The sequence below is a fragment of the Branchiostoma lanceolatum genome, chromosome 7 (assembly GCF_035083965.1).
Source record: "Branchiostoma lanceolatum isolate klBraLanc5 chromosome 7, klBraLanc5.hap2, whole genome shotgun sequence".
Classification (NCBI taxonomy): Eukaryota; Metazoa; Chordata; class Leptocardii; order Amphioxiformes; family Branchiostomatidae; genus Branchiostoma; species Branchiostoma lanceolatum.
Genome location: NC_089728.1, coordinates 6734440 through 6762092, shown reverse-complemented (window position 1 = coordinate 6762092; position 27653 = coordinate 6734440). Strand labels below are relative to the sequence as shown.

Below are 27653 nucleotides of genomic sequence, written 5' to 3'. Positions count from 1 at the left end.
CGCTAGTTACTCATTACATATTAATGAGCCTCCCCCCTAACAACGATACAAGACTACCCCCTTCCTACGAACCCTCCTAGTCTACAAAACCTTCTTATACAGACTCAGAATGTGCTGAAGGCTTTGGATTTGTAACCGTATGTTTATATGTACCTTGGACATACACAAGAACATAACGTTAAATGCATTTTGCCTCAGTGAGTTGTAACGTTACTTGTAGCAAGGAATAAATAAGAAGGGTTTTTGATAGACGACTGGATTTGTTTTGATCTTGACACAGCCAATAATATAAATAGATGGCTATTAAGCTTAAACAAATCCGGTTTCTTGATGTATACTATTAAGATAGAAGACTACAGTGGTTGTTAACCCTTGGTTGATGGGACAACTAAGAGTGCTTGTTTGACCCGGAAGTGCTTGTTCAGCTGGCAGCCATGGTGATGACCTCTCATCGGCCACTACCTGCTGCGTAACATAGTCCTCCGCTTCACACAATCAAGTCCCAAAACATATCATGCCATATATTTCAAGACATTCAGTACTATACAAAGATATCCATGTTTTGATGTTTGATAGTATATATTGTGTAGATTAAATGCAAAGTTTTAGAGAAAGTTGTGGGAATTGTTAATCACTAAAGCAGTTGTCAAGAGCCCTGCGCGGAAGGGTGTGAGTGACGCGGTTACTTGACGACTATGTAGCTTTGTATACAGAGTGTTTCTCACATAACGACCAGACAGTCAAAGAGGCAAGGCCTTTGCGTGTTTCTGTGGCGGAAGGTAGCGTTTAGGCCCAAAAAATCACCTTCTAATTACCAGAGATGTTTAAGAATACGTTTCAGAGTGGTTTCTTGTCCATCCTGTACAGCATAGGAAGCAAGCCTTTGCAAATCTGGGACAAAAAGGTAAGGAGGATTTTTTTTACCACGCTACTCATGGTTCATCACTACCGGCCATGTTTAGCTGTAACTAGTGATTTTGTTTGTGCGATCAGTTTAGCACAAGAAGAAACATTTAAGCCTTAGGGTGAAGCTAAGATGAGTTTATGTCATGATAGAATACCAAAATTTGTCCTGATTTTCCGTTTACGATGTTGGTAAGAAATATACGATCGGTCGTGTTGCCAACGTTCCATCTGAACTATGACCAGCCAATATTGTTTATACGTATACACAGAAACAACATACACGTATCAACCAGGGCGTACAAATCGTATTTTCCTATCAGGATGTTTGTAAAATTATATTTTCGTCAGAAACGCCGGGTAGTTTTGAGTTTCGGAAATGTTGGGTGTGGGAAGGGCGCGGTTACCTTGGAGACGGCTCAGACGATGATCCTTACTCGAGATCTCATCTCAAATACTATTGGAGGAAAATCACCAGATTTCTAACGGTTCATCTATTCGTCTTTCTTTAAATTATCTGTTGTCCTAAAATTAATTTTGTGTATCCTTTGGCTATTTTTAAAGAATGTTTTGTATTACACATGTTAGTGAAATTCACAACAATGCCAATGGCTTCCTGTATTTCTATATCAAAGTATATCAATATAAAAATGTAGTATGAATACACATTTCACATTTCACATTAGAAGTGCAGTACAAATATGGATTCAACAGTCTGAATTACATAATTCTTAACATCATTTAGCTTGTCAAATATCCCCCCCGTCTTGTGTTTTGTTGCTGTATTTGTTTATCAAATCAGATGCATCAAGCTTATGTTGTTTTGCCTACAATCTACATTGTGATCTCAAACAAATCACATGCCAATGTTTGAGGTTTGCAACAATCACAAATCAGAATGCCTCTTTTAGTTTTCTGGTACTAGTACATGTATTGTTGTTAGTCAGTGTTAAAGGCTTGATAATGTTTTTCACAGTCCAACTTTTCCAATTGGTTGAACAATATCAAATCCTAAAGCATTCTAACTGGCTATTGTACTAAGACCCCCACTAAATTTGCATTGTCATAACAATATGTTAGTGAGACAGTTTTGTACTTACCATTAAAATATCAAAAACAAGTGAAAATATGGAAATTCTATGTGGACAATCGCCGTGCATTCAAAGTTTTATGTTGTTCTACCTTGTCAATTTTGTCATGCCATTTCTATCATGGCATGACCATATTTGGTATTGGCATAAACAAAACAGTTAAACTGAGTAAAAACATTCAGTTTGGTGTTGTGCCAAAAAAGGAAACATGAGGGATTCTTCAACAGAATTAAATAGGATTAAAATGCCCTGCTTTCAGTTGCTAAAAATAGCACAAATCAGGCTTGAAACCTGATCCAAAATTGGTTTCAAGTCCAATCACTTGTCAGCACATAACAACTGTCAACAGCACCTGAACATATCTAGTGTTCTGTGTAGAGTTTTTGTTCCCGTTGCTGATCACAGTCAAGATGGTTTGATTGGACCAGAATGCTTCTCAATCAACTGTGAATGAGTGGCGTTTGTGTTCTGTCAATGGCAGGCAGTTCCCAAATCAGCCCACTGCATATTTTCAGCCCACCGCATATTTTCAAACAGCAACAAGACGCTTACATTGGTAGCCTGCTAGCAAATCAAGCCTAAACATTAGGGTTTTCTAAAGTATGACATATACTTTTGACGAAATTTTGACAATAATTTTGAGCAAATGTGGTACAAGTATACAAAAATGCAGATCTAAAATGTTGCCATTTCTCCCACATGAATTAAGATCAAAAAGAATTTCACCATGAAGTTAGGTACCTTTGAACTTGTATGAATTTACAGCATATACACTTTAGATGGACCATCAGGATTATTGACATTGTTAAAAACTATGATTTCTCTTTTGTACCCCAGGTGCGAAATGGCCACATCAAGAGGATCACAGACAACGACATCCAGTCACTTGTACTCGAGATTTGTGGTACAAATGTCAGGTAAGAGCCGATCAGATTTTCGTTTCTCTGATAATTGTGTCTCTTCAATTTCAAATCAAAGAATAACTGCTCATCATATGGGCCGACAATAAGTTGCTATTACAATGAATAGTTTTATCTTTGCTAGGATGATGATTGTTGTCATTGTTTTTACTTGTTTTTAACATAATATCATTTTTACCTTTTAGCACAACATATATCACCTGCCCGGCAGACCCAAAGAAAACCCTGGGAATCAAGTTGCCTTTCCTCGTGATGATCATCAAGAATCTGAAGAAGTACTTCACCTTTGAGGTTCAGGTGGGTTTGGTTTCAAAGATTAATTTGACAGAATATTAGAATACTTTATTGGCAATGATGACCAAAGTACAGTGACTTTTGCAAGGTCTTCTTACAACTATAACCTAGTAAAAGTATGAAATTGTTCACTGTTGCAATTTTTTGTCAGAAATATTTTACATTCATGCGTTTAATACAGAGAAATTGGGGAATGGGCATAGCACAAAAATATGGGAAAAAGTAAAAGCTTTTTGTTTTGGCTTAACTATTTCAGCCTTTTGATCAAATGAATTACCTAAAGATACTAGTATGTAGTACATTACATCATCATCATCATCATCGGTCGACCCCCGGGGGGGACGGGGCAAGTCCATGCACAACCGCTGACCACTCCATCCTGTCTGCCATGGCCGCACTCAGGTCCTCCATAGTACATTACAAGTATTCAGCATCTTAGACCAGATATGCTATAACCTGACAACTGTCATGATGGTGATGTTTCTAACGACTGTCTTTTCGTGAACGGACAGGTCCTAGATGACAAGAACGTGCGCAGACGGTTCAGAGCGAGTAACTACCAGAGCACGACCAGAGTCAAGCCCTTCATCTGCACAATGCCCATGAGACTGGACGATGGGTGGAACCAGATTCAAGTGAGTTATCATTAAGTTTACCTTAACGGAAGGGAAACATATTATTTTTGTTCCATTTCTCTTCTTATTCTGTTGCAAACAAATGAGGTCAATGACCTGGGCCAGACAGCTGTCACCATGGTTATTGTATGTGTAGCATACACCCTCTGGTGTTCGATTACATAAATGTAGCAAGTGGTAGGACAGAGATGGAGGGGCTGGTCACCATACATATGAATGTGTTAGAGTAAGAATAAACAGAGCTGCAGTAGTTTTTTGGCTAGACCATGTGAAGGTAGACATAATGTATTTGGCTGTAAATGTCGCCTGTGTAGTTACATAATTATAGTGTTAGTTGGGTGTGGTCCAAACTTTGCTGACAACATTAAGGTTTTGTTGACCATTGAAATGACGATGTTACAGCTGAGTTAGTACATGACAAAGTGCAAATTTCTTAGCAAGATCCTTCCTTGTTTGGTTGCTTGGTTGTTACCAAGAAGTTGATTTTAAAATGTATGTGAAAATTAGTTTGTGACACTTAGGGTTAAAGATGTATTTTAAACGGAACATCATTATGTGTTCATGTTGGAGAGCTTGAATGCTTCCCTCGCCTTTTCCTTCTTGATTGTGATAATTTCTAACCATAACCTTTGACCCATTCCCACAGTTCAACTTGTCAGACTTCACGAGGAGGGCCTACGGGACCAACTACATCGAGACGCTGCGTGTCCAGATTCACGCCAACTGCCGCATCCGCCGGGTCTACTTCTCCGACAGGTTGTACTCAGAAGACGAGCTGCCAGCAGAATTCAAACTCTACCTACCAGTGCAGAACAAAGCAAAGGTAAGGTTGGATTTTTTAAAAATTGTTTATTTATATCAACTTTCATACAGCATTAGCAGTTGGACTCGGATCGTAGACAGAACGCTGTCGCTGAGGAAAAAAATTAACTTCATATTTGAACTTCTCTCTGGTACCTATGGTCTCTGGATTGGATCCTTAAAACTAAATTCACTATCTCTCATTTTCTAACAATCGATTTTTCATCCGTCATTTTAATTCTTGATTATGGTATCATGAAATTTATTTGTGGATTTTTCTTCTTTTCCAGGTTTGAAGAACCTCCATCAAACCAGTGCAGTCACCAAATCCTCTTTCGCTGTAAAAAAAGAACCAAACAACATAAGTTATGTTTCCATATCTTCCTGGTGTCGACCAAACCTGACTCATTTTGTCAGGATGGACTTTACCAATAACGTCAGTTGCACTGTATGTAGTTCTCCATCCGACGTAGTCCTGCAATGTAGTTTGAAATTAGATGTAACCGACCAGAAAAATATGTTAAGCGTCGACTCTTTCTACAGAAGGTAGATGTAGCATCGGTAGAGATTGTTCCGGAAATGACAGCAACCCATTTTGTGAATTCCTCATTCATTCTATGACTTTTTGTTTCTCAATGTAAAAAGAAGAAGTAAGCATATTTGTTGTCCCTGTGTAGAGGGGACCTTTCATTAATAATCAGGGTTAAGTATGTTGGGATGAAGCAGACCATTGATGTATGTTTAACTTTGTCAGAGTTTAGGGCACGTTCCCCACTTTGTAATAACAGATTTATTTAGAACACCACACTTAAGCGTTAAGTGGCCAAGAGACAATGTCTTGTACATCTGACCAACGGGACAGAACGAAACGAACGAGCCATGTCAATTCTTCTTCCATCGTTGTAAATACTGGAAGCTGTATTAGTAGCCCCTGTATGTAACCATGGTGATTACTAGGTTGATGAAGTTGTAGCGTTCCGTGATCAACCATGTATAGAACAACCTATAAAAATGGTTACATGTAGCTTTTACATATTTCAAACTGTTACATATTGCAATAAAAATTACATTTGCCTGTTTAAACTTTCTGTGTATGTTTGGTGATTGTTGCGAGAAAATCTCTTAGCAAGACTTACGTTCACACTGGATCATTTGGCTGGATTTCATTGTACATATTTTAAGCTACTAGTTGCCCCAAAAATAAAACATGTTCTTTATTTTGCCAACACATATACTACACAATAAGATCCGTCTACAACTTGAGATACTATAAGTATTACAAGTATTACATCAAGGTCACGAAAGGTCAAATTAAGGTTTGACTACGCAGTTTCTGGTAACTATAGTTACTAGAAAATCAACACTACTCAAATGATTGACACTACTTTAAACATATAAGTGGCAAACCCTATTGGACAAAACATTATGCATTACTGTCTAAGATGGTCAACAAAAGTTTCCCAAACACCACTGATCATGCCCATATTTGGTCAAGAAAAAGTTTTGATTAGTCAGGAAGTTGACTAAGATGAATGGGAAATGACTTACCAGCGAAGAATGAAAAACCATGTAATACTATCCTATCAAATATCGAGGCTGTTTTATTGTTGACATGCGCGATAAGTAAAAGTATAGTGTACATGTATGTGAGCACAGCAGAGTCCTAAGAAATACACAGGAAGAGAATTACACACACACACTCTTTGTCAACTACTTTGAGTCAACAGGAGCAGAGAGCCACAAATGTTGTAATCTTGATTTCCATAAAAACATGTTATTACAGCTTCTATATTCTCTTTATGTCATTGATTTCTGAGATTTACTGCTTCTCCGCTAAGCACTTACAGAAAAGAGCATGGAAGTTGAACACAGTGCTACCAGTGGACTAGTCTCTGCTGTAGTATTTTCTGTGCTGTGTGGCCTAAGAAAACAAAGATGGGCACCACCCTATTCACCACACAGTGTGGATAGATCTTCACACCAAGATACCAGACAACTGCATTCTTTGCAATAAAGTCCAAGAAATATCTACCATCAAGGCTAGAGTCTTGGCTAGATGTTTGGGGGCAATGGCATATAAAACGGGTAGTTGCCAAGTAATTAGACCTAACATTAAAGACTAATCTACTGGTAAATCTATCAAAAACTGATTGATTACCTTGTCATCAATTTATGGGTATTTTGGGAATGATAAATCTTAACATGAAGGATGTAAAAAATGTATGTACATTGTGTATGTACATTGTCATCAGAGCATATGCAGGTCTTCCCTACATGACTACCAACTTTCCTTTAATTTCGTAGGGGTGATATACTGGTCATGAAACTTTCCATTTCGATTTACACACGTGTGGGAGGTTACATGGAGATTGAATAATTACAGTTGAACAGTGTCAAGTGGTTCACAACACTGTAAAAATGGGACTCAAGTTGACACTGTGGTGTCTGCAACTAGGTTGTAAAATGGCCAAGTGCTCAGCCAAGAACTAAATAAACTCTTATCATCAGGCTCAATCAGTTCTAATGACTGTGCTATAAATTTGATGTTCTCCGTTTTACAACATCAACTGACTCGGTTTCCAGGGAACAGAAGCACAGCGGTGTCAAGTGATTTACATTTGTATCAGGTGTTACCATGGAGCGCTAGGGTGTCTTGTGTTGAAACAAAACAGAGTAACAAACGTCTGGCCGAACTCGTTGCTACTGAGTACTATAGGACTATTTAGGAGCATCCCCATTAGAAAGCTTTAGACAACGCTTACAGTTACATTTGTAGATGTGCAAAGGTTAGGTGTGACCGGTTGTTCAGTGTAATATAACCAGCTGCTGCTGCCCTGCATGCCTGTGAAGCTGGTGTGTCACACCGAAGGATGGTTTGATATACAGGTTATATAGATACAGATAGCACCTTTGGTTCTATGGCTAAAATGGTTCTCTCCGAATTCTTCAGCTTTCTGATGTACAATTTTTAAGTTATACAAGTAGCCAACTTTTTTAGAGGTAAATTGTCACATTTGTATTATAATTTACATATCTTTTATCAAAGTTCATGTAGTTACGGTACGTACAAGTTTTCCTAATTTTCAAGAGCTAAATTGTCAAACTTGCTATCTTTGAGACTGGGTTTACATATCTTAGTCTAAAAAACGGAGTCCACTATTGTTCTAATTAATTTAGGTACACTTTATATTCAGGTCCGAACCTGTACCTGGTCAAATTTACACTGGTACAGGTACAGGAACGCTTGATGTTCAGGTCTGGACCTGTTCCTAAACAATTTCACAGTTACAGGTACAGTGTACTGGTACATAGCCCTATTACATAGTAAGATGACAACCAGGCAACAGTAAGGACACAAGAGAAAAAGTTGACACCGTAACCTTTACTGTAACTTTATTATTTTTTTATGTAGGTACAATAGTGTGTGGTCACCTATTCTAGCCTCTCAACAATACAACATCAGGACCCCAGAGGCTTGACACAAACTACAGTTCATTTCTCCAAACAAAATCATGACTCTTGTTAGTCGTAGCACGTGTAAATAGGAACCACTTCATACGTCCTTTTAAAACACACATATAAACAATCAAACAAACAACAACTACCTACTTTCTTTCTTTCTAGAAAAGAAAATTTTGCAATTATTTTCGGGATTACACATAACATCTCACCCGAAGGGCAGTCTACGCAATGTGGGTATACTTCCCTTTCCCCCCCTCAATATACAAGATGAAATGTGCAATGCTTCTACTATTTCAACACATATTGATATATTCACGTTCCATATTTCATTATACAAAGTCTTCTAAATGTTTGCATCGTCTCTCACTTCCCTTTTACATGCTTTTAATCATTATAGTATTCCAATAATAAATTCTGGACATCTGCTACTGCATGGCAAAATAGCAATCCATAGCTACATTGTACAAACTTCTCTGTACAGGGTCAAGCTTTAGGTAGGTTCTTAGTCTCTTAAGACGGTGACTTGAAGAAAACGCACGTTCCTAAGAGTGACAGTGAGAGTTGTTGCAGTCTAGCAGTGGGAGAATATACATTTATATATCAGAGCCCTATAGTACAGTTCAAACGGGTTTCAGATGAATCATGGGGTGGGGGGAAAGGAGAGGGCATTTGTGAATGGTTTCATCAGTTAGAAAATCAATGGATAACAAAGTCGTTTGTACACAACCAGGTGTCTCTACCTAGCCGAAGTTTCAGTGACTGTCTGTCACCTTCCTCAGGGCAATACTGACTGGTTCTACTTCAAACTGCAGGTGGGTGTCGCTGTATGGATCAGAAAATCTCCTCCAGTCATGAACCAAAGTAACAAACAAACAAACCGTGATGAGGGGCATATAACTATAAACTCAGTCACGTTTGGCGCCACATTCTTCGCACTGCAGCAGCGACACCTAGCTGCAGTGCAAAGTAGAACCAGTGAGTATTACGCCGAGGAAGATGACAGACAGTCACTGAAACGTTGGTTAGGCATTAACTCATGTATAAAGAACTTGGTTATCGTAGGACAGGGCATTTCTGTACAAAAACTTGGCTTGATGGAAGGAAGGGACACATGCGGGGGAGATAAACAAGCCGGACGAAATCACTTCTAGCAGCCCTTCCACTGGTCATGATCAGGCCCCTGGAAGCTTGATGGCCAACATCTCTAAGTCAGGAGAACTGGAAACATCCTAATCCTGTTGATTTATACATATGTGCTGACTGACCAATTATTGTCAGACTAATAACTGTCTGTTACCATGGTGTTGGAGGCTATGATGACTGGTTTCCATGGTGACAGAGAATCCTGAGCTCTTATTGGACTTGTCCTCATCATAATAAAGAATGCTGAGCTCCTATTGGTTCTTTCTTAAAGTTTCTAAAGCAGTCTCCTTGCTTAGGAGGTGAAAGGTCACAAGCTCTTGGGGCATGGGGCCCAATCAGCCTCTGATAGCTAGAGTTTGTGCAACACAGGCTTGCGGACTAAACCAACGGGGATAGAAGGAAGTACAGGGGGGGGGGTGGAGAAACTGAGGGGCAGCCTGGTCACCGTAAGTAGTCCTCGATGTTGGCGAACGCGCAGGACCCGATTCCGACCTTGGACATCAGCTTCAGGCATTCCGTGGCATGGCCTACCGCCTTCTCCAGGGGGGGCTGCCTGGGCAAGCCTTGAGATTCTGCACGGAGGAGAAAGAACGACTTGTCATCAGTATCTATCTATTGGTTTGCCTGTTAGGGGCTTCCCAACTAGCCTACTACTAAGGGCTACCTCTGCTGACAAGGACAAATGGAACTGAGGTTTTATCATGGATAGAAAGTACATATAATAAGACTTGTTCATCAAGCTTAGTCTCAGCATTTCATGTGTGGAATAACAACCAACTGCCCCTTTGGCCTGAAAAAAAGGCTGCAGGACTACCTTTACCTTTTTTCACCTTTACACTATACTGTAAAAGGGGAAATGTTTGTGGTGGTTTTACGTTCAAAATTTTCATGGGATCCTCTTCATCGCAAACTAAAAACCTCACAAACATATTACCTTTTGCAGTGAAATGGAGTTTCAAGCACAAACCTTAAAACCACTGCAACACTCCATTTTCTCCCTACCCCAAAATGAAATTTCTGCAAGTGCAAACATTTCCCCTTTTACAGTACATGTAATTTGTACCGTACTTTGACTAAAATTTTGTACAATAAAGTTGAGTGTGTATATTGTGAGTGTGTTGTCTGTGTGTCTTGCTCAAAATCGGATCCAATCCCCCCCCCTTCTTCGGGACGTCAATATCGCTAGTTCGGGGAGTCTTATAGTTCGGGGAGTCGTATAATTTGCGCTGACAAATGGGCTATACAGATATGTGGAATCTACTGTATATGACTCCAATGGTACAACAAGTGTTGGACTGACCTAGAATAGCACTGTTGAGTGCAGCACAGATGGGCTCTCTCTGTACTGTGTCCAGCTGGTAACCCACAGGACTGTTCCAGGGGTCTGCATAGGCCAGGAGACTGAAGGCATCCTGGGGACACACATTTCACATCATCAACAATTATAATTTCCACCATATACTGTAAATGCATTTAAGTTCGCGTGGTTTTTATTTCGCGCTAAGAGGAATGGAGTGTTCGCAGTGGTTCTAAATTCGAGGCAGCGCTGTAGTCACATACTGCTACAGTATTGGACAAAAATGTTCGTGGTAGTTTTAAGTGCGCGGTGAAACGGTCACCGCGAAAACCGCTTACATAAAACCACAGCGAATATTTCTGAATTTATTTAACAATGCTTTATTGAATAAAACTAAAAGTACATCGTGTCCAACAGTGGCAGTAAACAGACTGAAATGGCGCTAGGACATTTACGGAAATACACTTTTATCAAATTCATGAAGTTTAGGTTTTCTGGACGAATGGTGTGAAATTTTCTTCTGTCTCAACAAGCAAATTTCCGTCCCGGGATGGATGGAAGGGTCCTGGAGACAGCCATATTTGACTGATGTATTTTTACCTGTAGAACCTTCTTGTTGGCCTCATTCTTGCCGTACTGCCTCCTGAGTTGGACGCTCATGCCCTGTAACTCCCTCCCATACTGCAGCATCTTCTCAATGGCAGCCTGGCTGCCGCCACACAACTGTCTCCTCTGGCTCTGAACCTCCTTATCTGTGTCTGAGGGAAAAAAAAGGAAGATAACAACCTGATTGGGGCCCCAAACCTACACCACTATGTGCCATCGCATGGCATAATGGCAGGGTGTTTGGCCCAGAACCCAGAGGTCCTGGGTACGAATCCCCTCAAATGCCCCAAAATTGTGCCCTTAACGCAAATTTCCTCACTATACTCAGCTGAAAATGCTTCAGTGAGGAATGCCCTCGTAAAGGACATCAAATGGAGGTCCTGCGGTTGAAGAGAGTTTTTAATTCAGTGGCAACACTGCGATTTCAAGTTATCTTTTATCGAAACTGTTTTGCTTGGCTCATCTGGGCTTCATACGTCAGTGGAGTCGTGCTACGTCTGTCACGGACGAGTCAGAAAGCAAAAAAAGGATTGTTTAGCTACTTCGCACCTATTAGATAGCGATTAATGGACATCAAACAAGATACCGACTCCGCACAGGCCCCGTCCATCCATAATGGAGCTTCACTGTATAGCGGACTACCTCGGCCAATTTCTACTATTTTCCCAGCGATAGGACGGGGCCTGGTAGAGGCTAGCAAATTGGCACAAATTGGCAAAGTTGGCACAATGTCCTAGCGCAGTCTGGCGCAGTCCCGTGAGATAACTGCTTTACCGAAGTCATCTGTCTCCATCAGGTCCTCCCTGTGCTGGTTGTTGTGGGAACAGCCGTTCATGTAGGACGTGGAGGCTCCGTCGTTCACTCTGCTGGACACACCGTTACACACCATCTGACTGTTGTACTCCTCAACCTCCATTTCTACATCCACCTGTAAAACACACGGTACAAAACAACTGTCAAAAAACTATTTGCAAACAAGGACGAGATATTTTGGGTCCAGTGCAATGGTCTGGCGGGTGGAGTGTTTCCCTTACATTTGCAAGGTTGGGGGTTCAAAACACTAAAAAAATGGTATACACTGGCAGTTGAATACATGACAAAACATCTCAATCACCTACAACAGGGTAAGTGTCAGAGATAACTTGTAGACGTTTCAAGTGACATCCATTACTCTTCTTCAGCGTCACTAGAACAAAACATTGGTTTAAAATCCTAACCTAAGATTGTATCCCATCCCATCACAGTTCACTGAATTACCAAGCTGATGAAACCATTTACAGATACACTTCGAAACATCATTGTCCAACTTTCAAAATAATTCTTATTCTCATTCCTTGACAAATACTGGTGCTATACAGTTGAAAATTTGGCTAAGTTTTAATGAGTTAAAAATTAGTCAAATCCTTCTAGAGAATGGATTCTGCTAACAAAGATAGATGTTGTTCACTACAAACATAGATGAGCTTTCATGCTAATTTCTTTTCTATAGATCTGATACATTTTACTGTACAATGTATCCATTTGAATTGATTTTTGGGAGTAGGTGCACTGGTGCATTTCTATTCCTAACCTAAAAATTTAGGTGCAAAGAGAAAATTACGGGTGCACAACATAGGACAAATGAACCCAAATTCTATACCTACCTCCAAAATTTGAAATAAGTAATACAACAACGATTTCCTTATATATTTCCAACACTTTAATGTCATAAATAGTCTGTATACAATTGTACATTTCGTACCTTAAGGCCACACCAATTTATTTTCTTGGTTAACGGAATAAAATTTAAAAAAAAAATGCTAGATTGGAAAAACAACATGAAAACAGAATCTCAGAGGAATGTCTTTACTTTGGTGCACACAGTATCAGGAAGTGAACAGGGTCAGGTTTTCACCCCAGCCTTCCTGTTTTCATGATTTTTTTTGTGCTAAAATTAAAAATCTGATAACCAAGAAATTAAATTGGTGTGGCCTAATGTACCAAATCCTACAAAATATCTAGGTGCACTGTTGTACCCACAAAAATTAGGTCCTCAGCACAAATTTTGGGTTCACAATACTGCATATGCATACAGCATTTCAAGCCCTGATCAAAAATAACATTTTTGATTTATTAGAATCTCAATGTGAACTGGTGGCTCCCGGGTCACAACAAAGTCAGGGCAACAAAGCCAAAAATAAAACTGCAGAGGCAAGTTGTTTTGACCTGTGTTAAAACCAGACCAAAATAGTAAACACTCTTGTTGTACAGTAGATGTACATCCCATACTATCAATGGCAGAAAAAAGATACCAAGAAGATGTACCTAAAATACAAAAAAAACTGCTCTGCAAATGATTTCATACTTCACTGTACATACTACATTTGTTATCAACCTAACTCAAAGACAAATGTTGATCAACATCTTTGGTTATACCGCCTTTCCACTGGCAGCGACTGTTGAGCAACAGTTAAGCTGCCAAAGTTTTGTGTGTTTTGTTTTCATTTAAATCACATTTTTACATCGTGGGTCATATTAAATTTATAAAGTCATAGGTCACAAAAATCCCATTTTGGTCACTTACAGTAACAATCTCCAAGTAACAATTTTAAATAAGCTATTTCAGTACTTGAAGTGTACATGTGCATTATGTGATGCATTGTGGATAATATGTCAACATTGAAGGCCTCTCGCCATTCTTTGTGTATTGCCAGGACACATATTACCCACAATTCTTCACACTGCACATGCGAATTTAAAACTGTGAACTTGCTTAATAAAAAGCTTTTTCAAAACCAGTGATTTTTCTCTACAAGCTTTCAGATGATAACACCAGATGTCTGGCTTACCTGATTCGTCGAGAATCCGTTGGTGACAGAATTGACTGCATTCATCTCAGCTACACTAACGTGGTCCTGGTTAGCAGAGGTACTGGGGTTGGACTTTGTGTGGATGAGGTCACCAGCATTTGGACTCTTGTTCCCTACGTACAACAAGGTGGCAAGCAGGCTTTTAGCTAGGATTTATAGACAGGGCATCCCTCAATGGGCTCTATGGATTAAGAATTACTCAGTAACTTTGCATGTCAATCGATTTTCATTATGTCCTAGTGTCTAGCATGAGGAAAAAACAACATTGTGTGTGGAACAGGGTGTCCTCTGTGTATCTCTTTGGTTTCTAAGTGTAGGGCATCCAGAAGACGCACTGACACCCTGCTAGCTAATAGCATGGTGGCAAGGTGGTATTGTGGTTAAGGTTATTAGATCTAAATGTTCTGGGTTTAAATCCCAAGCAGATCCGAATGCTGTGCCCTTGGGAAAGGCACTTAACATCTATTTTCTCACAGGCTTCAGGTGAAAACAAGTACCTGACTTTGGTTAGTGACATCCTCTAGGATGGGACGTAATGCCATGTTTGAGGACTGAGGAACTACAAATCTTAAGAAAAAGTCTGGTGTTGCTAATATACTGAGAATCTTTTAATATTTGTGGTATCTGTATCGAGTCTGCATTCAAAAAAATGCAATTGCCATGCAATTGTTATCTAAATGTCATTGCCTGTACATTTTGCATCTTGTACCGTTGATTGAAAGGAGCACATTAAAGAACCCGCCACACTTTTCGATTCCAGCACATTAAAGAACCCACAACACAAAGAGTGGGGGTCCTTCCTGGTGTGAGTGGATCAAACTTTAATCAATCTTGTGTACGTCTTTCATACCATGCTTGTAGTCCTCAGCCTAATGAGGTTAATCACGTAATAATGAAGAAGACGAAGGAACAAAGAAACGAATGACATACCTGTAACATACTTAACACCTACTTCCTCACTCTACTCAGGTGAAAACAAGTACCTAACCTTGGTTAGTGACATCCTCTTGGATGGGAAGTAAAAAAAATGGCAATTGCCACGCAATGTAATTGTTTTCTAGATGTCACTCTCTGTACATTTTGTGCCTAATCAAAGGATCAAATAAAGGAACGACCTACCTGTAACATACGTGCGGTCGATCTTGCCGTTAGCCCTCTGTGTGTCCATCCTGTGGTGACTGGGACTCAGGCTCGGGGACGACCTGTACTCCGAACCCGTGGAACTCCCGCTACTGTTCCGGGACTTGGGACTTCTTGCACTGAGTCCCCGAACTTCACTGTCCGTTCCGTTAACCATTTCAACAAACTGACGGCACTTGAGCACAAAAAGGAGGTTGGGGTTGCGTTCTAGCAGTCCTGGGTACAGACTCTGTGTGGTGTCTATGGCCTCTCCCATTCGGCCGGCTAAAACCAGCTTCTGTATTCCTGGGGGTGAAAAAAAGGTAGAAAAAAGGTGTTGTAGATAAAGCAATGAGTACAGTAATATACATGTTTAATCAGTGTAAGGGGCCACCAATATGATTTCTTGATTTTTGGATTTTTTTTAGGAAAAAAAGAACAACAAGCTTTTGTACTTCTGGGGGAAAGGGTAAGGAACTCAGCTGTATGTGGATATGTGGAAAAAGTAATACCTATAACACCATAAGAAAAAAATCTTTAAGAAAAAATCTGTATGTACCTGTCTTACATGGTCCTGTATCCTATCATCTCTTGCAATTTGACATCATTTTTACATAGAGTCAATTCCACATTACCGAGAGGGTGCTTGTTGCCTTTTGTTCTAACATTTTCAAAACCTTTGTAAAAATCTAAGGGAGATAAGTGACTGTTTAGAACAATTTCCAACATTCATTTGATGTTCTAAATAGTTTCTGCTGTGTTCCAACATGTTAGACAAATTTCTAACATTGCACATGTTATTTGTATTATTTTTGAAACTGTTGGAAAATAGGTTGATCATTTGTTCCTACATGTTCCAACATTACAACAACATGGTATAACTGGGTCAGTGGGATGGGAACAGGGCAATTCACACATCCCTTCAAAGTATAGGGGATTAGGCCTGGGTGCCATGTATAGACACCTCAAGAGAAAGGTCCAGACGTGAAATCTAAAAATATACAGAGGCAGACAATAGAGTGCGATTAGCACCTAATTTTATGGGGGCAATAACCCAAATCTACCATTTGAAAAATGATGCAAATTGTTCCAACATGTTCGAACAGTGAAACAATCACATAGATGTTTGAAGATTGTTCTAAATAAAGAGATATTTGTACCATTACTGTCCAAATAGTTCCAACATATATAAATAAGTTCAAACATGTTCAAACTTTCATTCTTGATTGTTTGAACAATTTGGAACTATTCTGACTGGAATAGTCTTTCATCTAAAATTGTTTGAACTTACTAGCAATATTACCTGAAAACCCTCTCGGTGACATGGAATTGCCTCTAATATCATTCAAATACAGTAAAAAACATAGGGACATGTATCATAAACCCATTAAATTGTATCACTAGACAAGGAAAGAATGAATGATTGAATGGATGAAATTCAAAAGAGCTTCACACACTTTGTCTATTCTTCATGGAAGTCAGTTCCTCTGTAAAGGATTGCCCTGTACTCTTGGCGAAAGCTTCTGCAGTTGCACAGTATCCATGGTGCACCAAGTATGTGGACACCATCCTAAACACAAAGGTGTAACATGTAAATCTGCCCAAGGGACTGACAAAATCTGGTCTACATGTAGGCGAATAGGTGGTCACTACAAACAGGATTGCTTGTGTCAATGGGAAAGATTATCAGAAAAAGGTCACACTGGCCATTTATGTCTTGACAAGAAGCCGTCATTTTGCCACTGTGACTGATGTAGATGTATTAACAGAATAAAACTTATATTTTTTGCAGTATCCACAAGAAGAAATTTTTGATGAATATTTCTAATACATGTACTTACTTTTGGCCTATAAGTTCTCCAGACTCCATCAGTGTAAGTGAAACCTGGCATCCTTATTCATAACAGTGAATCTACTACATGTAAGTATCAAATACTGTGCTATGTTCTAGCTATAATCAATAGCTAGAACATAGCACGTTATTCGAATACTGTAAATGCAGAAATGTTCGCGGGGGTTTAATTTTGCTGCACAAAGAAAATGGAGTGTTTGTGGTGGTTTTGAGATGAAACAATAGTAGCACTACAGTCACACAATGGAACAGCTTTTCACGGTATGTGGTTTTAAGTTTAGGGTAAAGAGTTCACCGCTAAAACCACGAACATAAAACCACTGCAAACATTTATGACTTACAGTACTGGATTTCAAGCCCACCTTTGCAAGGTTTTCTGCCACTCCCCTTTGTGATCTGGTACAGGGAAGCTCTCTATCGTGACTCTAGTCTTCTGGTGCCACTCTCTCATGTAGTCTTCTATGTCGTAAACAAAAGGCTGTTGACCAAAATTTGCATCCACGATTTCTCCGGGCGTCTGTAGTCCAACTGTTGGGTACAGATTGTGCTGGGTGGAGAATGGAAGAAGATGGGATCATATTAGACAAATCCCTGGGGATGTCACTCAATGACAGAGGAAGAATGTCCAGACTATGTATGATGTACAAAATGAGTAATAAACTGGTGGACATACCGACTACTAAGTATCTAATACCAGAAATAGTTATGACTTTGAATACCAGAGTTATCAAACCAGGATTGAAGTGGACAAAAAGTTGTTTTCGATAATCATTCACTGATTCAGGGAAAATTACTTCGAAATACGTCAAGAGGTAAATAAAAAAAATATACTTACAGGCAAGTCTGTAAAGGCAATACCTGCAAAGAAAAAACAGAAACAATGGTATTAATAACAATTTCTTTCCTTTCCTTCAATCACTGACGACAAAAATAGCAGATGCTGTCTGAAACGTCTGACTGTTTTTTTATGTATCTTAATATTACCTAGATGTCTAACCTTCATCAACGTATTAACAACCATGTTTTTTTCATCATTATTGAAGAAGGCTTCACAACATTCTTCTTGAATGAGTAAGATCTGCAAATAAAGACACAACTCATATGACAGGGTCATTCCAGGATTTGTGAATCAGGATTTACGGGATAATGAGGATTCATGTTTTTTTCTAAAGAGGGGAACAGGGGCGCTGCACCCCCATGCTCTGACCATGCACCCCCTTACTCAAGGGACCAGATCCTCTGACAAGCATAACATTCAGATTGACCAGTGATGCCAGGTCACATGTGGCCACAGTCTTTAACTTTGACCTGTTTGACAGTAATTTCTTCCTCAGGAAGCCTTAGAATACCCCAGGTTTCTCTTAAACCCCACACAGTGGCAGGGGGAAATCCACACCATCCCACCTTTGTCACTAAGCTCCCTTGCAACCCCATGGAAATTCCTGTCGCCGATATGAAAGTGACCTTACTGACCTAAGTTGTGCCCATTCTTGGTGTAGAAGCAGGTGTTGTCGATGAGGTTGACACAGCAACCGACGACGTCCCCCGTGGTGAAGGTCGGACCGTAGGGCTGCCCCGTACCCGAGGAGCAAAACGAGTGGCCATCGTCACCATGGTAACCGTAGGAGTGCTTGTCCCAGCCTGAGAGAAGAAGATATGTTGCAGTGTCAATGTATTCCATATACAAATGAAATATCGATTGTCATCTTTCTACCAGGTACCCTTAGACAGCCACATTAAAAAAACAATATTATTTAAAAAAATGAATTTAAAGATATCTACTAAATGCAGCATCAGTGATTTCCAAAATATGAAAACATTCAATAACACTGTTGTTTATGTGGAGGTCTTACTACTCTTAGTCTTAGGTTACCTGGTGGAATTCTGAGAGTTGACGTTAATTGATTTATCTGTTATAGGTATTCCAATAGAAGCTATATTGATCGTGTTATCTTTCGTTAAAAATAGATATACTTATATCTAATAAATCATGTATTGGTCCAACTCAATAATGAGGCATTACCTGGTAACCTGTTCATGTTCACACCCTGTGCAGAAAGTCCAATCCCCATGTACCTGAGAAAGGAAACAAAAACAACAGGGCAGTCAGAGATGGCAGACATCAACCCTTAACCCATACTGTAGGTTAAGTAGGAGTAAGTTAATTAAACCAATCAGGCTAGCAATAGGCCAAGATCGAGTAGATGGGAAAAACAAGAATCCTTGGTCATTACATACAGGCAGTCAATGGACTGTACATGTAAGTTTTCTACAATTAGCACTAAAGCTTGCCCCTTTGTTAACATAGGACTTGTACCACCTGTAACATGAATGATACATAGCTCTGTTTCATTGGTTTACCTCCGTGCTGTTTCTTTCTCAGAACTGGAGGGAAGGGAGAGAGTGTGTTAGATAGCTGTTTTCCTTGTTTTCCAGAACCCTTTTATAAATAGAGACTACAACACAGTGTATTCCATATCACCCTAGGTACCAGCCTGACCAGGCTTTTAGCTAGAAATAAAAAAGAGGGAGTCCAAAGTTGTTGTGATTGCAAATGTAAAGCGCGGCGAAGCCGCGCGGCGCCGTAGGGGGGTCCGGGGGCAATCCCCCCCGGAAAATTTTGAAATAATGATGCTCTCAAACGCTATTTCCTGCATTTTGAGGGGCAAATTTTGTGGAATACAGCCTAGTATATTCCTTAGGTAGAACATCATTTTTGTATGTATAGTAAGGCTGGAGGGAGGGAGGCATGTGCACATTGCAGGGGTTGAGATTGGATGTGGAAGACCAACTAAAAATGTGAAGGAAAAATTCAGCCAGGTTAACCTTCTTTAATTTGTTACTCAAGTTTACCTTAAACTTGTGACATGTTGACCTGAGCATATATTTACTTCTACAACTAGACTACAAGAAAAATTAATTTAAGAAAGAATACTTAGAACATGTTGATCTGAGCATGCACTTTCTTTACTGCAACATTTAAAGTTCACTGTAAGAAAACTTAAAACATTTTGACCTGACCAAACACTTTTCTTTACCTAACTGCAATAAGAACTGTGGTATTCAAGAATACTTAGAACATGTAGACCTGACCAAACACTTTTCTTTACTGCTACAAGAAAAGTTTACTTTAGGAATACTAAGAACATGTTGACCTGAGCATGCACAAAACACTTTTCTTTACTTTACTTTACTGCAACAAGAAAAGTTTACTTTAGGAATACTAAGAACATGTTGACCTGAGAATACACAAAACACTTTTCTTTACTTTACTTTACTGCTACAAGAAAAGTTTACTTTAGGAATACTAAGAACATGTTGACCTGAGAATACACAAAACACTTTTCTTTACTTTACTTTACTGCTACAAGAAAAGTTTACTTTAGGAATACTAAGAACATGTTGACCTGAGCATGCACAAAACACTTTTCTTTACTTTACTTTACTGCTACAAGAAAAGTTTACTTTAGGAATACTAAGAACATGTTGACCTGAGAATACACAAAACACTTTTCTTTACTTTACTTTACTGCTACAAGAAAAGTTTACTTTAGGAATACTAAGAACATGTTGACCTGAGCATGCACAAAACACTTTTCTTTACTTTACTTTACTGCTACAAGAAAAGTTTACTTTAGGAATACTAAGAACATGTTGACCTGAGCATGCACCTACTGCAACATTGAAAGTTCACTGTAAGAATACCTGACAAAATACTTTTCTTTACTTTACTTTACTTTACTGCTACAAGAAAAGTTTACTTTAAGAATACTTAGCACATGTTGACCTGAGAATACACTTTCTTTACTGCAAGTGAAACAAGAAAAGTTACCTGTGAGAGTTACTGCTATGATAGTACAGTAAAACAAGTTAATCTTTAAGCTACTTTAATCTCAAAAACTACAAGCGCCTGGGGGCCAGGAGATACTCTTCTCTCTGAAAGAAAAAAGAAGAAAAAAAAGAAGAAAAAAAAAGTTTTAAAAAGTTATTATTTCAATGAAACCTTATTAGCGTCAACTGTAAATATGTATATAGTGGGAATGAAGTAAACATCTCTGCACAAAAACATCCATTTATCGATCTTTTGAAAGTACAGACTTCCTCTTATTCAAAGGAATCATACAAATTTTGACCCCTGTTCCGCTATGTTATCGGCATGTGCGCCCCCCTCCCCACTACAGTTATCGCCAGTTGCACGGTGCCGGCGTTTTTGTAGCTGTTTTTCCGCCGATTTACCGACAGTTATTGCCACCAAAGAAGCCACAAAAACATCCGAAATGCCTTCAAAATACCCCTATAGTTTATCGGACTTTCTGTCACCTTTGTAAACAACGGGAAAAGTTCCAAGCTTACCTTCACTTTTTCCCGCGCAAGGGTAAAGGGACGTCCACTATATTCCACCAATAACAGCGCCCGGGCACATTGCGTCACTGAAAATTGGCCAATGCGATGCAAGTCTCGCCTTTCGCGAGATGTAATCTACGCGTGGTTTCGCGAGACTTCATCGGAAAAGAAACATGGCGGACGATCGAAGCGACGAAGCGGCTGAATCGGCGAATTTTCATCGCATTCAGCTAAGTTACCGGGGAAAAAACGGGGCGAAAATAGCGAAAATAAACGGGCGTCTTGAGGGCGTCTTGCCTAAAAGTAGGGCGTCCAATTTCTATTATTTTCAGAACAGCGCGTCCAGATGACGCCCTGACGCCTCTCTGCCTAAAAGCCTGAGCCTGACCCATGCAGCATACACTGTGTTGTATTTTTTTAATGTCAAGAAAACACACATTCAATGTAAAATGTGCTGGAAGTTGAGAAAATTTAGTGTCCTCAAACAAGAAATTGTAAGAACATCAATTCCAACGTCCAAATCCAGTATTGGAGTTTTCAACAGTGGTGCAAGCGAAGTGCGTTTGAGCTATTATATGGAACTTGGAAGCCCATAGGATGCAAGCAGAAGCCTGTGGGACACCGTAAAATACAGACTGGTCCAGAACACCTGTAAGTTAACAAACATTATCACGGCCAAGGTATGACATAAATCACGATACAATTTATACTGTCTCAATCTCTCCCAAACTCTGATTTTCTATTACCATTAGTAGTAGCCTTAAGAAAGTTTTTCATCCTTTACATCTGTTACAACTTGAATTTTCTGACAGACTTTGGTATGCTCTATATCAAAGATTCTCTGTGATGACAAGACTTACCCGTCGCGACCCTTACTGACGATCTTGACCTCGAAGTAGTAGATCCCGCAGGACGACGGAATCGGGTGTGTGGCTCGAACAGAAGCTGCATCTTTGTGGTTTTTACCAATCCCTGTACGAAACAGAAAAAAAATCAAGACCATAGCATGTACAGAACAGAACACATAAAAACAGAAGGTTAAAGCTTTAGACAGTTTAGTACCAAGGAAAGCCATTTGGAGGCCTAACGCTGACCTTACTCTTCATTTTCGAAGCTGTTTCGAAACTGACCAACACCTATGTCATGGCTATATGTAATCACTATTTAGTGGGGCCAAGTGTTCTTCAGTTTCTCTTTCCTTGTAATTCTACAATTATTCATTATGACCTGTCACTCTATGTGTGGTAATGCTGTACTGTGTACACTGTATATAAGGATCACAGAAACAAATTTATATCTAAGAATCACAGAAACGCCCACCTTCCCACACATATAGACAACGAGCCAACAACAAGTCTTCACTCCCTTGGGATTTAGTAAAAATGGGTTGTCAGAGATGTCCTGAATGAAGGGAACAACATTTCTTGGATACATCACATTCCAACCACTTAATACGGTCAGCCATCTTGAAAGAAGTCCTGAGAAGTAACACCAAATATGGTGTGCTTGACCAGCTGTGAGATCACACCAATTTGGTTTGATTGGTGCGAGAATCTTCATTTTATTATTGAGTCAATTACAAGTGAGAGAGAGGGTCTTCAGGTAATATTTGTAATAAGTTTGAACTATTTTATATAAAAGAATATTATGTAGTCAAAATAGTTCAAATTGTTCAGAAATTAAAAATGAAAATTTGAACATGTCTGAACTTTTGGAAATATTTTGAAAGCAACTGCACAAATATCTCTTTATTTTCAAACATCCATGTGATTGTTTCGTTCCAACAATTTGCAAAAAGTCATCTTCCTAATTGTACTGTTCACATCCAATGTGAAAGTCTCTGGCGAATCGATAATACAAAAGCAAAACACAATTTATTGAGTGTAACCTCACCTTACTGTTTTGTGTTTTTGTTCAACAGTTGATGTTGATGCCAGTTTCTATATTTGGTTACATGTGGTCACAGGTGCAAACATCCAGCAAGTAAAGCCTTATTCCTTTACAAGTATGAGTGATACATAAGCCATCCTTTAATAATGTTCCCATGACTATTGAAGACAAAGGTGGAAAACCTGCTTAGTAGAGCCTACCATCCTTGAAATGAGTGTCAGATTTTGAGCCTTTTGATTCAGAATTTTTGAGGGCTAAAAAACCGCAAGCCATAGCGAAGCTGCATTGCAATTAGTTAATAGTTAACGAAAAAGCATCATGCTTCAGTCTGAGGTTCAACCGCCTTACCTTTACCTTATTCAGAATTATTCAGACAATTTTGACATCGTGCACTGACTACAAGTCATGTGCCATTGACTATTCATACACTGTGATAACATGTCCTGATATTCCCAGTGTTATACCATACATTACAGCTCATGTAGATAAACAAGCCACAAGATCTCAAATCATGCCAGATGTACTGGAAAACCTAATGACTTGAAGTACAGGGTTAGAAATCCCACCTGCATACATGTATGTAGGTTAGTGTAGATGAAATTGAATTGATACAGATATTTCTCATGTCTACCGGCACCTCATCAAGATTGCATGGAAAACACTGAAGAATTTTGCAGCCTGTAATTCTGAGAAGCTGCAACCTTTCCATTTCAAGTCATGGGGAAAATCATCTCTTTGTTTAGATATGCTGCAGCAATCTTAACCTTCTCCCTGCTGCTTTACTCTGTAACCAATAGGGAATTGTGTGCCAAATGGCTACTTCAGTGTGCTAAAGGTTAACAATCTGTGGGACGAAACAGTCCGTCTTCAAGTGACCATTTCTGGGCACTCCATAATAAAAACTCTAACAAAGACCATGGCCACAGTTTTTGCCACAAATTTAAAATCTATCTTTTCATCAAATGTTACAAATTTCCTGCAAAAAAAATTTCCTGCATGCTTTCTTTTGGAACATTACCATTGAAAGCCCATTTACTATGATTTAGGCAATGCTAGCTACCCAAAAAGATTTCAGGCCTTTGTCTCTTAATGTTTGTAAACAGGCCACTGCAAGCGTAACATAGCAAGACATGGGAAACAGCTAATTGGCCCTAATCTCCAAGCAGATCTCCACGGTGCGCCGAAAATCGTATATGCTAGCCAGAGAAGCTCCAGTCCGCTACGGTGCAGACTGGAGCTTCTCTGGCTGACTGGAGCTTCTCTGGCTAGCATATACCATTTTCGGCACACCGTTGAGATCTGCTTGGAGATCAAATTGGCCCTATAGAATAGGTAACAGGGAATGTAATGTGTCCATCATGTCAAACAAAAATACATGTGTATCTCATTTCTCAAGGAGATTAAAATGTCGCAATTCCCTATACATGTACATTTGTAAACAGTTATCATCATGTATTGATTGCAACATGTACTCATGTAATATAGGATGTAACATTATACCATACCCAAATATATTTACCTTTGTGTATTTAAAGAAACTGGACTCTACTATGGTCTTTATTTAGCCTTGTCCATGAAAATGGGTTCTTGTCATGTGTATAGATCTGCTTTTCAGTCAGTGCTGGTATTCATGATCAATGGCTTGAAATATTTTCAACTTAAAAAGAAAAAAGACAAAACAAAAAAAAACTACAAGTCTCAGAGTGATCTAAGGTTTAGATCTCAGGGTGATCCCAGATTTAGATCTCATGATTACCCTAGGCTTAAATCTCATGGTGACCCAAGTTTAGATCCTGGGTGATCCCTGGTTTAGATCTCAGAAGGATCTCATTGTTTTATATTTCCCTTTAATTTGAGGTACACATCTAAGGCTAAGCACTCAGTTAACTGGTTTGTTTATGCCTCATGTAACCTTGAACTGGTAGTGTAGTCTTTTTAACTGCTCCAGAGTTTAACTAAGGTTATTTGATATCTACAGCTAACAACAACTTTACTAGTAGCTGCAAGGTTGTGTAAAAGCTTTGTTGACAGGGAATAGGTTTTCCATGTATGCAGAGAATCGTCCTTGAAAATTATTCACAGCTGGGAAAAATTCCACAGGACAGATGGAACACAAGATGGAAATTTAGTTCACTGACAAAGTAACGGAGTACAACTTATGTTCCAAATTAGACATCAATCATCGTACAAGTTTTTAGAAATATTTCAATACCGATTACATGTAATTTTTCATAATCAAGACAATGGAATAGGCAATTAGTAAATAATCCCAGCTGCTTATTGCTGACATCTTATAATCTAATCATATGATAAGTGCCTCTGGAATTTAAAAAAAAAAGCATGATCTTCCCTTGAGACCTCAACTGTCTGTGCAGAAATTTCCATGGTCAGGTCCAGGATGTATTTCATATTTGTAGTTGACATGCAAGTAGCTAGGGGTGCAATTTGCAGGATGGAACTATAACTGCAAGCAGCTTTCAACTGTGCGGTACTGTAAAAATCAGGACCCTGTTCATACCAGGATTTACAAATCAGGATCAATCTCATGTCTGAGTGAATCCTGATTCGCCAATCCTGATAAGACTGACCTAATTATATGATAAGTGTCTCTGGACAAAAAAAATTCAATCATAATTTTCATCCCTTGTGCAGAAATGTTTATGGTGGTCCAGGATATCTGAAGTCGTCTTGCAAGTCGCCACGGGTGCAATTAAAGGCAAAGACCAAGCTCGCACAATAAATTCAGTTAAGTTTGTGTCACTCAGATTACACGGTATGGTGACAATTAGGAGTTTATGGTATCTTTGAGTTTACGACAGAAACAATGATAGCAGCAGAACCGTATGTTTGCAATGTGATGACTTCGCGGTGAGAGATCACAAAAAAAAACATCTTAAATATACATGGCAAAAATGTTAAAATTTACAGTAACATGGAAATCTGCGGCCAGCAAGATGTTGTATTGCCATCACTTCCAACTGTTGTAGTGTTTCTATGTACCATCATCTTTCCGTGACATTTTCCATATCGATCATGAAGGAATACAAATCAGATGGTCCCCGTAAATGTATCAGTGTCCCTCATTCTAGTTACCATTCCAAAATTGCTACTTATGTAGGCATTCCAATACAGTACAGTCTTGGGTGCTTTCAATGGAGTAAGCCAAAATGCAGGTGAAATTGTCTTAGCAATTGATGCAAACATACCCATACAAAAGTCATGTGCAATTTGCAAGGAACACTGTAAAATCAAGTCATACAACATGATTCATAGCTGGCCCTTAACATTGACAATTGGTGCAAAGTACAGGGCATTTTGTCATGGACAATCATAAATCATGGTCTGAATAAAATCATTCAGGCTGTTGAGATAATGTGCATATGTTGATGTAATTATCTCTTCAATCAGATATTCTCCCCCATTCTAGTCCATGATATGAACCTATAAAATAACCTGGTCAATGTTGGTATTACTTGCCATTTTCATAACTTGACTGTCTGCTTCTGTTTTATTCCAAACCGCTTAGAAATTTCCCGTACTTATTTATCATTAACATACCATGCAGATACAGACAAGCAAAATCAACAAGACAGGAGCATTCCGCATTTCCAAAATATTTTACAGTTCCGGGGGCTTTCGTCGGTAAAGAGGTTAACTCATTCCCACATTAACAACATCTAAGAAATCTGGATAAATCTTGAGTATTGAGGGAAAAATGACATTGCATCATACCCCCACATACATGTAAACATGACCAAACAACACTCGATGCGCCACAGTCTGCTAAAAACAACTCAACTTTTATAGCACAAAAATATCCGGCATCTAAGGTGTACCGGAACCCAGCCTAGTCACAGAAACGTTAGACACTGTGTCATACGAGTATGTTCCTTCTAAAATGTCGTATCGATACGTAAAAACGAACGGCACCGACAAGCTCGAAGATTATTGCGAGGGGAACAGCAGCTGTGAGTTGCCATGTTTCTTTTTCGGCATCAAAATAATCACTGACGAAGCCAACCTTTATAGTGGACTCTGAGGTTGTTCTGTGACAATCCGATGAAGTTGTACTTGTCTTTGGGGCTCCATGAACGGGGGAGAGGTGTTTCCTTCTCGTTGACCATTGAGTAAATCCTCTTAAGGCGTTCGTCAGCGGTTTCTGAGGCGCTATTGTTTCTGTCCGCGGCAGAAATATCTCCGCTGTCCGCCATCTTGGCCTTCTGCTGCTGTCTGACTGTCCCGGATGTTAACCCGGTCATGACGTCTGTACGCTCTCGTTCCTTCTCGTACCCAGAGTCTTCGGCCCCCAGGGAATTCATTAGTCTCCTCATAAATTAAAAAAAATGTACCTGTCTGCAGACTTAATTTTGTCCCCCTGACTTAAGCAGAAATCTTTAAAAAAGAAAAATAATTTTTCATTCCTCAGTGCAATAGAAGTAGTTTTTTT

General features: G+C 39.3%; 2 protein-coding genes across 2 annotated transcripts; one reads left to right on the top strand and one right to left on the bottom strand.

The window, feature by feature from the left end:
* Nucleotides 1–704: 704 nt before the first annotated feature.
* LOC136438911 (cilia- and flagella-associated protein 20) lies at nt 705–5727 on the top strand. The gene is made up of 6 exons (XM_066433940.1): nt 705–904; nt 2832–2911; nt 3100–3211; nt 3721–3843; nt 4490–4666; nt 4935–5727. Exons 1-6 carry the CDS (start codon nt 821–823, stop codon nt 4938–4940), a joined length of 582 nt encoding a protein of 193 aa, XP_066290037.1. The 5' UTR covers nt 705–820; the 3' UTR covers nt 4941–5727.
* Nucleotides 5728–8011: 2284 nt separating this feature from the next.
* On the bottom strand, nt 8012–27455 carry LOC136438905 (ran-binding protein 9-like). Its single transcript, XM_066433930.1, has 13 exons — nt 27228–27455; nt 22177–22288; nt 18996–19048; nt 18446–18613; nt 17808–17830; nt 17335–17519; nt 16578–16690; nt 15121–15426; nt 13981–14114; nt 11927–12080; nt 11147–11304; nt 10550–10661; nt 8012–9821 (listed from the first exon to the last, which is right to left on the bottom strand). Exons 1-13 carry the CDS (start codon nt 27415–27417, stop codon nt 9691–9693), a joined length of 1839 nt encoding a protein of 612 aa, XP_066290027.1. The 5' UTR covers nt 27418–27455; the 3' UTR covers nt 8012–9690.
* Between the last annotated feature and the right edge of the window lie 198 nt (nt 27456–27653).

Excerpts from the sequence above, each read along its gene's own strand:
- LOC136438905 (XM_066433930.1), bottom strand. The coding sequence starts at position 27,417 with ATGGCGGACAGCGGAGATATTTCTGCCGCGGACAGAAACAATAGCGCC. Across the intron at positions 18,614-18,995 it reads GAACATGAACAGGTTACCAG|GCTGGGACAAGCACTCCTAC; the intron begins GTAATGCCTCAT and ends TTCTTCTCTCAG. Across the intron at positions 17,520-17,807 it reads TTGCCTTTACAGACTTGCCT|CACAATCTGTACCCAACAGT; the intron begins GTAAGTATATTT and ends TTCTCCACCCAG.
- LOC136438911 (XM_066433940.1), top strand. The coding sequence starts at position 821 with ATGTTTAAGAATACGTTTCAGAGTGGTTTCTTGTCCATCCTGTACAGC. Across the intron at positions 3,212-3,720 it reads ACTTCACCTTTGAGGTTCAG|GTCCTAGATGACAAGAACGT; the intron begins GTGGGTTTGGTT and ends GTGAACGGACAG. Across the intron at positions 3,844-4,489 it reads ATGGGTGGAACCAGATTCAA|TTCAACTTGTCAGACTTCAC; the intron begins GTGAGTTATCAT and ends CCATTCCCACAG.